Source organism: Vicia villosa, linkage group LG5, assembly GCF_029867415.1.
Source record: "Vicia villosa cultivar HV-30 ecotype Madison, WI linkage group LG5, Vvil1.0, whole genome shotgun sequence".
Lineage (NCBI taxonomy): Eukaryota > Viridiplantae > Streptophyta > Magnoliopsida > Fabales > Fabaceae > Vicia > Vicia villosa.
In genome coordinates, this window is record NC_081184.1 from 16,318,238 (window position 1) to 16,333,743 (window position 15,506).

The 15,506-nt window shown below is 31.6% G+C and overlaps 1 protein-coding gene and 1 long non-coding RNA gene across 2 annotated transcripts; both read left to right on the top strand.

Moving 5' to 3' along the window:
* The first annotated feature begins 7,325 nt into the window (after positions 1-7,325).
* LOC131606351 (uncharacterized) lies at positions 7,326-10,823 on the top strand. The gene is made up of 5 exons (XR_009284811.1): positions 7,326-7,499; positions 7,590-7,669; positions 8,299-8,385; positions 9,834-9,919; positions 10,690-10,823. It is a non-coding gene; the product is annotated as an uncharacterized LOC131606351 (long non-coding RNA).
* A 1,723-nt stretch (positions 10,824-12,546) lies between these two features.
* Positions 12,547-14,112, top strand: LOC131604280 (uncharacterized). Its single transcript, XM_058876732.1, has 2 exons — positions 12,547-12,579; positions 13,096-14,112. The coding sequence occupies exons 1-2, from the start codon at positions 12,547-12,549 to the stop codon at positions 14,110-14,112; spliced, it is 1,050 nt and encodes a 349-aa protein (XP_058732715.1).
* The last annotated feature ends 1,394 nt before the right edge of the window (positions 14,113-15,506 follow it).

Below are 15,506 nucleotides of genomic sequence, written 5' to 3' on the forward strand. Positions count from 1 at the left end.
AAAAGTGGGCATGGTGAAGCCTTGAGACGTCCATCTAGATTCGAGTTATAACCTCAAAGGCATGGATGCTGAGGGAAGTTCAAAACATGACAACATCTAGTTGGTTTCAACTTTCAAGTCCATCTATAAGTATAACTCGAAACACATCACGACCTACCGAACCCATGCCTTATCTATGTAAACATGATTAAAGCATGATTATGTCTAGATAGTTTGGCATAAAAAAGCTACAGGTACGATGAAGGGCATAAAATGGTTTGAACTTATCTCATGTTCCACAAGTCTCCGTCCGACATGTGAAAACTTCAAGTTGCAAAAATCTCTTCCTTTGAGAGATCAAGTTCTAAGCACTGACATCCACTACTACTTCGATATGCTATCAAGATATTGCATGCATATTAACGTAACTCAGTTTTGGGCGAAATAACCATATACAGCTCCACAAAAGACTTAAGATCATTTCCACTTTAAGCAACTATTGTTTATCACTTTTTACAACAAACAATAATGTAAATTGAAGGATCCTAAGGAAAGAATCAAAAAGATCATAAGCAACATCAAAATTAATGGCAAGAAAACCATATGAGAACAATGATGGAATCGATGGGAATAAAAACTTCACTCAAAGGTGAAGCTTGGAAACAACAACACCCACTCACGCAATGGAGCAATGTGAGGAAAAGAAGAAAACATGATTCAAGAGACTCAATCAAAACAAGAATGAGTTCTTGTAAACAAACATTGGAGCCTTTCTTGAAGCCATATCCATAGTCCAAACTCCAAAGCCATCCCTTTATATCTCTCCGCATAAGTAAAGTTGTTAATTTATATGTATAAAAACTTGTTTACAACATTAAATTATGAGGAAATACTAACAAATGTTGTTTCTATGGGTTGAGCAACCCCACAATTATTCTATTTTCCAAATATATTAATATTTTTATAAAAAGAATACTTTTTTAACTTTATTCTATCTATTACTAAATAATAATTTTTATTTTAAAAAATTATTTTTAAAATATAGTACAATTATATTATCAAATGTTGTAAATATATCAAACAAAAATTACATATATATATATATATAGATCATATTCCTAAAAAATAACATTAAATTTTAAACAGTTTATATTCCTGAAAACCATTTATTTTTATGAGAAAAAGGTTCATACACTGACAGTGTAAAATTATTTTACACTGTCAACCAATCACAACTTTTTTTTTTAATTAAAAAGAGGGTCTAAGCCCAAAAAGAAAAAAAACTACTCAAGAAACACACTGGGAGTAGCAATCCCAGCTTCATCTAGATCTAAAAAACGCCTCACATAATGAGGTGCCTCCTTGTAAATAACTAGCTTCCTATCAATGAGACTGTACTTTGCCAAACAGTCTACACAAGAATTAGCTTGCCGATAGACATGCGAAATTACCACCACTTATAAGGTTGACATAATCTCCAAAATTCGCCGCAGAATAGCAACACACTCCACCATACCCACCTTTTCTTCTTCGATTACTTCGACAACAATCATAGAGTCGACGTTAATTTCCACTTGCGCATATCGTAAGTTTTTCACAAGGTGTAAACTTTCTAATACCCCCCATAATTCAGCAACATGAGCACTACAATTTCCCACAAATTTAGAGAAGCCTCCTTTTCAAGTGCCCTCATGATCCCTTAGAACACCGCCACATCCAGCATCATTATCAGAGTTACTATGACCATCAGTATTCAATTTGATCATACTTTTAGTGGGAGGTTTCCAAGAAATAAAATTCTTATCACTATCATCAATTCTAACTGTTTTGAAAAGACTTACATCTTGCGAATATTCTACTCCTCTCCTCAAAATGTGAACAATAGGATCTAAAGGTCTCTTGTAATCTTCATTATGTTCTTCAAGATTACGCCACGTCCAAAGTGCATGGCAAGCGGTAATCCAAATATTGCTCCAATTCGAGTTAGCATTGCCACGGTAATTTAGATTCATCTTGATCCACTTATCTTGGTCAGTTGTAAAAAAATCCACAAAAATATCGTTAGGGACCACATTCTTCCAAGTCTGAGCACAAATGGAGCAATCCCTCAAAGCATGCATGGTAGTCTCACAAGTGTTTCCACAAAGATTACAACCCGAGCTTCCAAGGCCCTTTTTACTCTTACTGAGATTTGTTAATAGTCGATCATGTTTGAGAAGCCACAAAAAGCTTTTACACCTCTCCGGCACCGACGCTTTCAAAATCGTATTCCAATCTCCATCAACATTCTCGTTATTATAGCCATTAATCTCCTTGTACATTTCCTTGATCGAAAATTCTTCCTTGTCGGTACCTGCAAAATAAAAAACGTCAGCGGTTGATTCCATGCTAGGGGGCGCGCAGGCTGTGATTTTCTCCAGCCAATGATTCGGCAGCCAGCTATTCAAAATTGCAAGGTTCCATTCTCCATTCTCGTAAACAAGCTCACTAACTGTAGCTTTCTTTAGATGAGCTGGGATGGTCACATTCTCATTACACAGCCTGATATCACACCCTAACCAATTATCATCCCAAGCACTAATATTCTTTCCATCTCCCACCACCCAACCTCTTGTATTCATCATGTTGGGGAGTGTTGTAACCATATCCTTCCAAATACTTGAAGCATTTGGTTTAATTCTCAATAAATCCTTACTGTCATGGATGTTGTATTTACGTCTCAAAACTGTGCACCACAAGTCACTAGATTTATTATACATATGCCATCCAATCTTCATCAAGCACACTTGGTTCAAAACATTCAAATCTCTTAATCCCGTTCCTCCTAAATCTTTCGGCAGCTTGACCATGCCCCAGGCCACCGCGTGGATCTTCTGGTTTCCATCTGTTTCACCCTAAAAAAATTTCCTCTGCAATCTTTCAATGGTATCGATGCAAGATTTAGGAAGCTTACATGTCATGATTGGGTATAGCGGGATTGCTTCGATTACACTTTTAGCCAAGGTGATTCTTCCGGCCAAAGCCAGGCTATTATTCTTCCAACCATTTAGCTTCGTAGCAACTTGAACCACAATATACTGACAATCACTTTTGTTGAGCTTATTTCCACTTAGCGGAACTCCCAAGTACCTGCCAAAGCTATTCACCCTCCTGGACTTAGTAAAATGCTGGATTTTTGCTTGCATACTCTGATGAACATTTTTAGAAAACAGTATACTTGTCTTTTCTTGGCTAATTTCCTGACCAGACATATAGAATTTTTCAAGAGTTTCCATAACACACGTAATCTGATCTTCAGAAGCCTCTCCAAAGATAAGTAAGTCGTCGGCAAACATAAGGTGTGACACCATAATGCCTTGTTTTCCTAGCTTCAAACCTTTCCATCTTTTACTCATAACATCTTCCTCAATTAAGTGAGACAATTTATCCATACACATCACAAACAAATACGGAGAAATCGGGTCACCCTGGCGAATACCTCTTTGCAGCCTGAAGAAATCATTGTTGCTTCCGTTCCAATTCACGTTTGTTTCAACACTTGAAACTGAGTGCATTATTACATTCAACATGTTGTCCGGAATTTTAATTTCTCTCAAGGTTTGCCAAATAAAATCCCTGCTCAGCTTATCATAAGCTTTAGATAGATCAACTTTAATTGCAAAAGCTCCTTTTTTTTCCTTTCATATTCTCCATTGTGTGCATAGCCTCCTTGGCTATAATAATATTTTCATGAATAAGTCTCCCAGGGACAAATCCTATTTGGTATGGAGAGATTAACTTATCCATGTGACTCTTAAGCCTTCCAACCACAATCTTTCTTAAGACTTTGTAAATAGTATTGCACAGCAAAATTGGTCGAAATTGAGACACCAGGCTCGGATTCTCTATTTTAGGGATAAGACAAATATCGGTTTTGTTCACAAGTCCAATCTCACTAGGGTTCTCCCACATTTTACTCACAAATTCACACACACTATCACCAACAATCTCCCAAGATTTTTGATAAAATCCCGCAGGAAAGCCGTCTGAACCAGGAGCCTTCCACGGTTTCATGTCAAAAACCGCTTTCTTGACTTCCTCCTTGCACACCTTAGCATTCAATTTTACAATATCAGCCTCTAACATGTTAGGATAAGAGATATTAGTTTGCTTCCAACTATTCCAGTTTTTCCCTATAGTGAACAACTTTTTGTAGTAATCATTTACCAAGTCTTTGATCTTTTCACTATCCTCTATCCACAAGCCACTGTCATCTTTAATCATTAGAATTTTGTTACTTCTCCTCCTGGCCACTGTTTTCAAATGGTAATATTTTGTTAGTTCTTTATATCAGAATAAATCACACTTTAAATTAAAGGTTCTTTTAATGACAAGACACTTTGTTAGTTTTCTATTAGATGACAGTGTAAAATAATTTTACACTGTCAGTGCATATAAATTAAATTATATTTTTATAACTATTATCATTAGTATTATTAATATTAATATTAATATTTATTTAGTTAAAATTGTTATATTTATTATTAATATTATTATAGTTAGCATGTCTTGTATCCAAGGCCGGCCTTGTCACTGTGCAAACTGTGCAACAGCACAGGGCCTCAAAGAAGTAAAGGGCCCCAAAATTGTAATTTGAATTGATACATCACTATTAGCATAGAGTAACACAATACTTTAAGTTGTATGTTTATTTAATTTAATATAAAAATATTTGCTACTGGGCCCACCACTACAAATTGTCTTTACATTTATATCAATTTAACAACAACATCCTGATGTGATACTTCAAATATATACTTCAAATATCTCTAATAAAATTTTAAAACTCTATAAAGAAGTTATGATACAGCAATATTAAGGTTTGACTGCACTTAAAGATAATAACAAATGCAATATTTGCATCATCATCAACAAAATCTTCACTCAATAATAATAATAATAATAATAATAATAATAATAATAATAATAATAATAATAATAATAATAATAATTTGGATTATGTTACTAATAAACAAACTAGTTCTTTCTCAAATGCAGCAGCAACTATACTTCATAAGGCTGAATAAATTACTTGCTAATGAATCTAGAAATTTATAAGAAACATGCTTGAATTTTAATTAATATTGTTTTATAGTGAGTATTGAAACTATTTTTTTCAAATTTTAGTTACCATAATTTTTTTTCTCATTTTATGTACTTTTTGTATTAAAATGGTTTTAACTCATACCCAATATTAATGTATTTGTCTTTAGATATTTAGTTATTTTAAATAAAATACATACGAGAATAATAATTAAAATAGCATGCTATATATCTATATGTCAAAATAAAAAATTATTAAAGTGAATGATGATTTTTTTAAAATAGAAAAGTTATCTTATAAATGAAAAGCAATATGTTATTAAGCTTGTACAAGTTTTTACAATTCAAAAAAATATTTTGTTCTTTACAAATTTGTAAATTTATTTATATTTATTTTTATTATTTATGTCTATTTTTTTGGATAAAAATTTAGAACAGGGTCTCTCAATTGTTTGGGCCGGCCCTGCTTGTATCATGTGTATCTCTATATATTCTCCATATCTGATGTATATCCTTCTTAGCTTAGCTTGCTTACCTTTATTTGTTTTGTATTATTTTTTAGCCTCATTATTATCTATCTAGTTTCGATCTTGTCAGAGCAATGTGAGCCTATATTTTATTTTATGCTTTTTTTGATATTGTGCAATGTTTTAGGGAGAGCGCAAGAAGAAGAAGAAAAGTAGTAATCATACTTTACTTCTGTATAATGTCGATCAAATTTCATTTGCGAATATTGCAAGCTTGCCAAATATAAAAAGTGGGAGACCAAAGTATTCTGGCTCCTAGGGTTTGGACGTATATTATTTCTATTATGATACCAATAATTATTATTAGTATTATCATTATAATTATATTAATAAAAAAGAAATAAAGAAATAAAATGGAAAATTGAAGTAATTAATATTATTTACAATAACAAAGTGAAATGCTTACACACAAAAATAACGATGTGAAAAATAAATTTAAAAATCATAAGAAAAAAAAGTTATAATGTCTTATCCTCGAGAAAGGATTAGCTACCTTTGGTTTGCGTACCTTTAATTAACTACCTTTGGTCCCCAATAAGGTTACAAAACAATGAATATTGAAGATATTACTTCAGTATAGAATATTTTATTTCTATTTTTGTAAAAACACGCTACAAGAAAATTGACTTTCGGTGACACTTATTTATAGTGATGGCTAAATATTTGTCATTAAATACAACTTTTACCAACAGTTCTACTCAATTACTAATATTTGTCACTAAATACCACTTTTACCTACAATTTTACTCTATCACTAATATTTGTCACTAAATACCACTTTTACCTACAGTTTTACTCCATCACTATTGTCCTATAAGACAAAAAAAATATAGAATTGATTTTTACTCTTAAGCAAACAATATTAACTTTATATTTTTAAAAAATATTACTATTTCCATTAAAAATAATTAAATTTTTTATGATAACAAAAAATTAAAATAATTTTTTTTTTTTGAAATAAAAGATGGTATTATTTCAAAGAGACAAATACAAGCAAGGCCAAAGCCATATAAATGAGTATCTAATTACATAATGAGATTAACTAAATGCTCTCTATAGATGGGTTTCATCCACCCTCTATATACAATAGTATCTTGTATACTTCTAACTATACTATCTATGTCATTATGCTTTCCCGTATTACCAAATATTCTTTGATTTCTGTACAACCAAATGCTGTAGATCACCTCAGCAGTTACAGCTTTGAGCAGTCTCAGCCTAATACCTTTACCTTTAGTTCTCCTCTTGATCCAATTAAAATAATTTTTTTATTTAAACAAAAATTAATTTTGCTCACAAAATAATTTTTGACCAAAATTAATTGTAGATTGTAAAACAATTAGTCAATTATTATAAATAAAAATATTATTTTAATTTATTCTCACCATAACAATTTTTACTTATTACTAAAATATGTTTTTATTTAATATCTTTTTTCCTTTTATTTATATTTATAAAATTTTAATGATTAATTATTCAATATTAATTAATTTTTTAATGTGAATTGTGTTATTTTTAAATTTTAATTTTAGTTTTAAACTTAATTTTTTTAATAAAGTAAAAGCTATGAGAATTTTGAAAAAAAAAATCTAATAAAACTCAAATTGTGGGTATCAAATCCTTGTTTGTATATATGTCTACCAAGGAACCAACCACTGAGATAATAACTTTAGATTTTAAAATTCTGAAACAAAACTTATATATAATCTATTAATTACTCTTTTAAAATCATTTTCCTCTAATAGTACTTTGATTAACCTAATCGTTTCCGAAATCGCTTCTCACTTATCGCGCCTCTCACAGTCTCACCTTCATTACTAAAACGCTTTTCATTTCTGCACATTCTTGTTCGAGAGCTTCTCACTTCCAAGTTTCTTCTTCGAGCATAATCTTGACGCCAATCCAACAGTGGTAATATTTTCTTTCTCATCCTATTCATTTATGTAGTTCATCACAAAAGCACTTTAATTAATCGATTACTGAACGTGGTTTTGTGTCCAGTGACCTTCAACTACTGAACGTGGATACCGTCGTAGTTCAAAAGGAATTTACTAGGAGCAGCAATCCAGTGACTTGTCCTTGTAAGTTGTTGTTGTTCTTAATCGATTCTCGCTTTCTGTTGTTAGCTTGTGTTTTGTTCTGCCATAGCAAAATTGATTTGAAGAGAATAATTATGTTTTGATGTTTTCATGCTAAATTGTGTTGAAAATAATTGAAAAGCTGATTTTTGTAAGCAAGGTGTTTGTTGAAATGCCACAATGAGTTTACTTATATTGATTTTGAATATAACTCGATTATAATTGTCGTACCAACCAAATTTAAAGCAAACATCTACTACGAGTGTCTTTCCATCCTTATTTTGAGTCTTACAAATCTTTAGTGTTTATTGGCCTATATAGTAGTGATGTCTGGACTTGTGGATATATGGACATAAGGTGAGATATTGCTCACTCTTCACTGCATAGATTATTATGCAATATATGCAAGGATTATATTCATATCCTTGAAATGTGGAAATTTAACTACTTGTTCATTAATGTTGGTCCCTGTGCTAGACTTGAGATTTACAACTGGTGTAACCGTATCTGCTGGAGTTGTACTGGTTGTTCCGGTTCAGTTGGTACAGAAGGATTATGTCTACTACCATGACGTACCTTTATTGCAATACTCGATACCATCGCTAATCTTTTGATATTGATATTTCATCTAGGTTCTAAAAAATAGCTTGATTATGGAATCAACTCGTCTGAACTAAACGATCCAAGTGAAAATGCAACATTTCTTCCTTTTGGATCTGGTACATATTCTTCCTTTTTAATCATTTAGAACATCATCAACCTAAAATCAAGTTAAAGTTATGTGCATTCTCTTAATGTATTCAGCTGACAGTTGCCAAACATTGTAAATCTACAACCTTGCCTAGTTTTTCGGCTTTGTTGGGTATGCCGGTCAAAAAGAACCCATGTCCACCCCTTCTAAATTAAATTATTTTATACTTCTTGTTGAATTAGATTTCCAGCTTCTGTATTTGTTTAACTTCATTTGTTAATGCTGCTAGTATTGTTTTGTTTTATTGTTTTAAAAAAAATCAATAAGTTGTGTTAGTTCAATTTTCCCAGGGCAGAGTTTGTTTAAAAAATGGTGAGTTTTTCCCATATACTCATTTATGCCATGTTTGTAGAAAGGGATATACCTTAAAGTGAACAATTCTTCCATGAAAGTGGTTAGCTAGTCAACTACCATCCAAAAACAAATTGCACAGAATGATGAAAGATAGAAATTTTCAAAAGCCAAAAAGAATCAAAATGCAAAACCAAGAGATAGTTTCAGTAATCTTTAAAGAAGAAAATATAGACATATTTAGAAACCAACTAGCATCTCATATTCAACATTAAAGAATTAAAAAATACTCAAAAAAAAAAAAAGTGATGTTCTAATCTTTGTTCAGAATCTTAAATGAAAACATTAAAGCCTTGAAGCTTCAAGAGCCCCCCTTAAAATTTCATAATATTAGAAAATTTTACTTTAGAATTTCTAAGAAATGGATGCAGAACCAAGCCCTTTTACTACTATTTTGTTGAGACATAATATTTAGTGTAAAATTTGTTCTGTACACATAAAGCAAGCTAATTTATTCATAGAGACCATCTTCAATGAAAAATCACATGATGCAAAGGGAACCTAATTGAGAGGATCTATTATAAGAAACATATTTACTAAACACACATAACATGTTTCCAATTAATATACAAATATACAATGTTTTTATTTGAGTGTCTTAATAGAGATTAAAATAACAAAAGAAAACTAAAACAAATAAAGAAGTTTCAATGGTCAAAGATAAAACAACTATCGTACCTGAAGTAAGAGAGACAAGCATTACGATTGTGACTCAAAACAAACAAAGTCAAGTTAGATTTTGATGTGAGTATACTAGTAATGAAAAATCTGGTAGGACCGAACACTTACTCGGTTTGGATGTTAGGGTTTTACGTTCTAATTGAAAGCGAGCTACTCAAACTTCTCTCTTTCAGAAGAAACGGGTGTTCGCATCTTGAAGAAAGGCATGGAAACATTGCATTGTGAAACTTTACATTCTCACTTTAACTTCGGCCATTATAAGTGAGAAAGATATTAGGGCAGAGTTTGTGTACAAAATGGTGAGCTTTTCCCAGGAATGTTTTGGTTATATATGTATGTGGTTTTAGTATTCAAAGTGGTGATGTGTGGTTTTTATTTTTGTAGAAACAAAGGCATGAAGTGTATGCGAGCAACTCTCACAAGCGACATGTGATAAAGGTTGGAACCACGATACAGTTTTTGGTCAAGAGGTGACATACTCTTAAATTGACTCAAATAAGATTAGATTTGTTCAATGCATCTTTTTTCCTTATGATTGCGTGAAAATCTGTTTTGATATCATGACAGGTCTCTAGTTTAGTGATATATTCTTTCTGTGTATTTGATATTGTGCATAAATGTTTATAAGAACTTACAAAAAAGACTTAGGATCCATAAGCAAACTACTGTTTTCAGCTTATGCAGAGCTTAAACTAATTCCTGCTTGATTATAGAAACAAATAGGTTATACTATAATAACTTATTGAATAAGCACTTAAGTTGAATATTTTCAAGTCCCCTAATCCAGTCCTATATGGGCTTGTAGTTGTTAACTAATACTTACATACATATACCTATATATACACTTGCAGGGTGTGAACAAGGGGTTTATGAGACTAATATTACTAATTTGCTGAATTTGGATTATTTGGGTTCAATTAACGAATGGAGTGAATTTAAAACAGAGGTGAAAGATATTAGTTTTGAGATTGTTGATGCAATATTGGACCTTTCTTTTTTCTTTAATGAAATATTAGTTTCATTTCTTTTGAAAAAAATATGATAATAGTAGTGAGAGTGACATTTAAACCTTTATTGTTCTGTAGAATGACTATAGTAGATGAAGAACTATTATACTCTTTCTATTTTCAATTTTGAATATAAACTGAGTCGTATCCTTCTAGAGAAGGTGTGTCATATTGTTATGCATAGTTTATTTAGTTTTGTATGTATATTGATCAATATTTATTTATTATTTTAGGAAAAATTTAGATGTAGAGACATGGAAGTGAAGATAGCAGGACATTCAAAGTTATGGATACATCAACATACAAATATAAAAAAAAAAAATATTTTTATTTTATTTTATGTGAAAATTTGGATATATACTAAGATGTTAAGGATATTTATTTTGTAATTAGTTTTTATCAATATAATATGAAATCAATCTTTTTATATTGAACTATTTGAATTTATTTAATAGAAAATGGTATAATAGTTTAATTTTAGTTATTTAGCTTTGTCATTGTTCAAAATGTAATGAAAATATTTTAAACGAGTAATTTTTATTTAAATAGTAGTATTTATCAATTATATTAAAAATTGAATTTATAAATTTATTATATTTTTATACAATAAAAATTATATTATTTGAAGATCTAGTGACAGCTAAAAGAAAACAATCTGTAGCTAGAGTTTCTATTATTTGTAATACTAGCATACTATATTGTGACACGGTAGGAAAAAATTTAACCGTAGCTAAAAGTTATTGTGACGATCAATTTGGTGTCACACTACACCCCCTTAAAGTTGACGTCAAAGGTGGGTGTCACTCAAAGTCCAATAGACATTTACCTACAGATTATTGACTTTTAGTGGCACTTTTTGAGTGTCACCGAAAATCAATTTTCTTGTAGTGCACCAAAATATGATCAATATTTTAAAATTTTAAAATATTTTGAATATCAATGGAGACGGTGTCACTTATCAATTTTTTTACTATATGATAGAGGCCCGATCCAAATTAATTTCCGATAAGAAAATTATTATATACAATATTATTTTTTGAATAGAAAGTTAAAAAAAATACCAAAATTATAAATTTCCAATATTATATATTAGTTTCCATACAATAGGGAATAATGATGGGATATTATTTATTGTACGTGTAAAAACTCTCTTATTACATTTGAAGTACATATGAAATTTTAGACAACTTAATATTTTCTAAATTATGATGAGTCACATGTAATAAATTATTTATTCTTACAGGCTTTCAAACATGAATTCACGATGACATTAACACCCAAAATATCTGCAAAGAATCAATTATTGAAAGAAACATAATTAATTATCACAATCATAAATAAGATTAGTTTGATAATATAATATAATGTAAAATAAAATTTTTTAATAAAAAATAATATAAAAGTTAAAATTAATTACCAGTATTAGCTTTCAGAGAGTTTGTAATAGAGCACTTGGTTGTGCAGCTATGAGCAATTTTTGATGATACCTTATGACATTTCAATAATGCACATCCAGCAACACAACTTGTATATAAGGGGATTTTCTTTATAAAGCTTTTACATTCATAAGCACACTTCGCCATACAAATTCCCTTACCAATTGGATTATTTAAAGGTGATAGAGTTGAAGAAGAATTATCAGCTTGTGTCAAGACTAATAATAACATAAAAAAAATTGACATAATTTTTTTCATCTCAAACTTTGTCATACCTCTTCTCAATGTAAAATTTTGTTTTTCTTTGATAATATATGTTTATTTCGATTTGAGAAATAGAGAGGAAAACATCTCAATTTATAAGCAGAGAATATCAAAGTCCATGTCACTCAAGACATGCCATCTATTAAAATAATTTACTCATCAATATTTTTTAACCAAAAAGGAAGAAAAGAGATCAAAACTATCTATAAATAAAATGGGATACGAATTTCACAAATATCCATGATATGAGAAAAAAAAATGTAATTTAGGCAAGGTTTTATTAAAATTTAAAGGATATTATATAATATTAACATTCTAATATGTACATGTTTGATTGATACACATATTTTTCAGTAACTAACTAAATTTAGATATATTAAAGAAAAATCGATGATTATATTAATAAAGCAAATTACAACTTTGGTAAAAATATGAATAAATACTTACCAAAATAAATAAATAAAATGTCAAAGGAGGCGATTAAGTGAGAACTATAAATTATTGTGAGAAATGAAAATAATTAATCATAACCATTAATAATTAGTCATAACATAGTCCTCTTTCAAGATAACTTATATAGTCTATGCGAAAATTTAATTCACACTATCTTTTTTGAAAAATTATATTTGTTGCATTTTAAAAATTATGATAATCAATTAAAATATTATTTTAAACTTTTTTTTAGTATAAATATGATATTCTCTGCGTGCAACTGTAAAGATTAATTCCTCAAGTCTAGTAGGACTCGATAGGCGGCAAACTCTCCCCTGCAAGAGATCTCTCGCCTTGTAGGACTAAAATATTTTAGATTTGTTTGACATAAAATATTTTTTATTGATAGTATTTTTTGTTTTTTAATTAGTGACAATTATTTATAGTTATTTTATAAAAAATAGCAACTAAATTTAAAACTTAAATCAAAACCTATACAAATTATAGAAGACGAAGACGCAATCGGATCGCAAACTATGGGTTGATGTTTTGAGTGAGAATCGGAATCCATCTAAAGGCTTAACCATTCAGTATGTAGCTCCGTCACTGGTTGATGGAGAAGTTGAAATTGAAATTGAAGAAGATGATGTTCAATCGGAGATCCTATTTTGGGAGAATGCTCTTATTCTCTATGCGCTGGGAGAAAATTTCAGCATGAACATGATCAAGAACTTTATGGTGAAAACATGGAACTTTGTTAAGATCCCTAATATGTACTACAACGATGAAGGTTACTTCATCCTCAGATTCCACTCACATGAAGATCTTGATGCTGTGCTTATGAGAGGTCCTTACACGATGAGGAATGTTCCACTATTGATCCAAGAATGGCGTGCTGATTTCAATCTGAAAAGGGATATGTTGAGGACACTTCCAATCTGGATCAAGCTTCCGCAACTCCCATTGTATCTTTGGGAGGCGAAGAGTTTGAGTAAAATTGGTAGCGCCATTGGAGTTCCACTTGTAACGGACGAGTGTACTGCTAGCAAACACAGAGTATCATATGCCAAGATTCTGGTGGAGGTTGACATCACTAAGGAAATGGTAAAGGAAATTGCTATTAAGGACAATGAAGGTAGAAAATTCACACAATTTGTTGAGTATGAATGGAGGCCTTTGTTCTGTGATAAGTGCAAAAAACTGGGTCATCAATGCAAGGAGCCACTAAAAAAGGTTGAGAGGGTGTGGCAACCTAAGCCTAAGGAGCCAATTATGGAAGACCAGATGAAAGAAGGCAACAATATTACAGAGGAAGTAGCAACACCTAAGACTCCTACTGTGCAGCATTCTGAGGATTCCAAGGAGCATGAGGGAGATAACTGGACCAAAGTAACATCCAGTCGTGATAGAGGTAAGAAAATATTGTTTGCTGGAACAACTAATGTGGTAAATTGTATTAATGGATTTGAAGCACTAGGTATTTCGAAGGATTCACTAGTGCCTTCAGATGGTGATCCATGTTAGCCTTTTGGAATGTTAGGGGGCTTAATAATTCAGGAAAATTACGAGAGATTAGCTCCCGTCTCCGTAGCATACAACCTGATATTATGATTTACATTGAAACGCGTGTTAAAGAGAATAAAGTTAAGTCTATAAGAGAGAACATTAAACTCCACAACTGCTATGTTGATAACTATGAAAAGCATGCCAATGGTAGGCTGTGGATCTCATGGAATGCAGCTAAATATGATATCCAGCTTGTTAGATGTACTGATCAAGCTATTCACTGCAGAGTTCTAGATAATCAGTGTGTTCTATGCTTCTTTCTCACTGCAGTCTATGCACATAACCTGTTGGCTCAGAGGAAGGTTTTATGGAAAACCATTGAGCAGATTCATGCCACTATTCAAGGACCTTGGTGCATACTTGGTGATTTCAACAATGTAATGACTGCCCAAGATAGAATAGGGGGCAAAATGGTTTGTGAGTCTGAGTACAAAGATCTCCATGAGATGATGAATCAAACTGGTCTTAGTGAAATGAGTAGTAGTGGTGACCATTTCACCTGGAGTAACAAGCATACCACAGGGATCATCTATTCAAGGATAGATAGGATGCTTGGTAATACTAACTGGTTCCTCCATAATGCTAATAAAATCTTAAAGTGTCTTCCCCCTAATGTTTCTGATCATGCCCTGCTCAGTTTTGAGGAGGAAAGACCTAAGAAGTCAAAAGTGAGAAGATTCAAATTCTATAATTGTGTTACTGAGATGCCAGGCTTTCAGGAAGTTGTCAATCAGAGCTGGAATGAGCCTATCACAGGTAATGCTATGTTCATCCTGTGGAACAAATTGCAGAGGTTGAAGCCTGTCTTAACCCAGTTTAGCAAGGATGTAAAGAATTTGAGTGCCCAAGTTAAAGCTGCTAGAGCTGAGCTTGAAAAAGCCCAAACTGAACTTAGCCAAAACAAGATGGATGCCACAAGCATTATGCAAGTCAAGGAGCTTACTGACAAAGTTATTCATTTAAATCAATTGGAGGATAGCATGCTGAAACAGAGATCTAAAGTGGACTAGCTGGCCAAAGGAGACTGTAATTCATCCTATTTTTATGCAACCATCAAAGCCAAGAACCAGCAGAGGAGTATGGATAGTTTGCATAAAGAGGATGGATCTGTCCTTTCTGAGCAGAGAGATATTCATAATGAAGTTCTAAGGTTTTATAGAAGCCTTATGGGCAGTAGAGCTAGAAATCTGAAAAAAATGGATATTGAAGCATTAAGGAAAGGCAAACAGATTAGCTTGCAGCAAAGTGAACATCTTGTGGCAGAAGTCACAGTTAAAGAGATTGAGGAGGCCCTCAAGGGTATTGGTGATCTTAAGGCTCCAGGCATAGATGGATATGGAGCAAAGTTCTTC

Bases quoted from the DNA above. Each gene is read 5' to 3' on its own strand.
- LOC131604280 (XM_058876732.1), top strand. From the start codon at position 12,547: ATGATTATATTAATAAAGCAAATTACAACTTTG. The intron at 12,580-13,095 runs GTAAAAATATGA...TACAAATTATAG, and splicing joins TAAAGCAAATTACAACTTTG to AAGACGAAGACGCAATCGGA.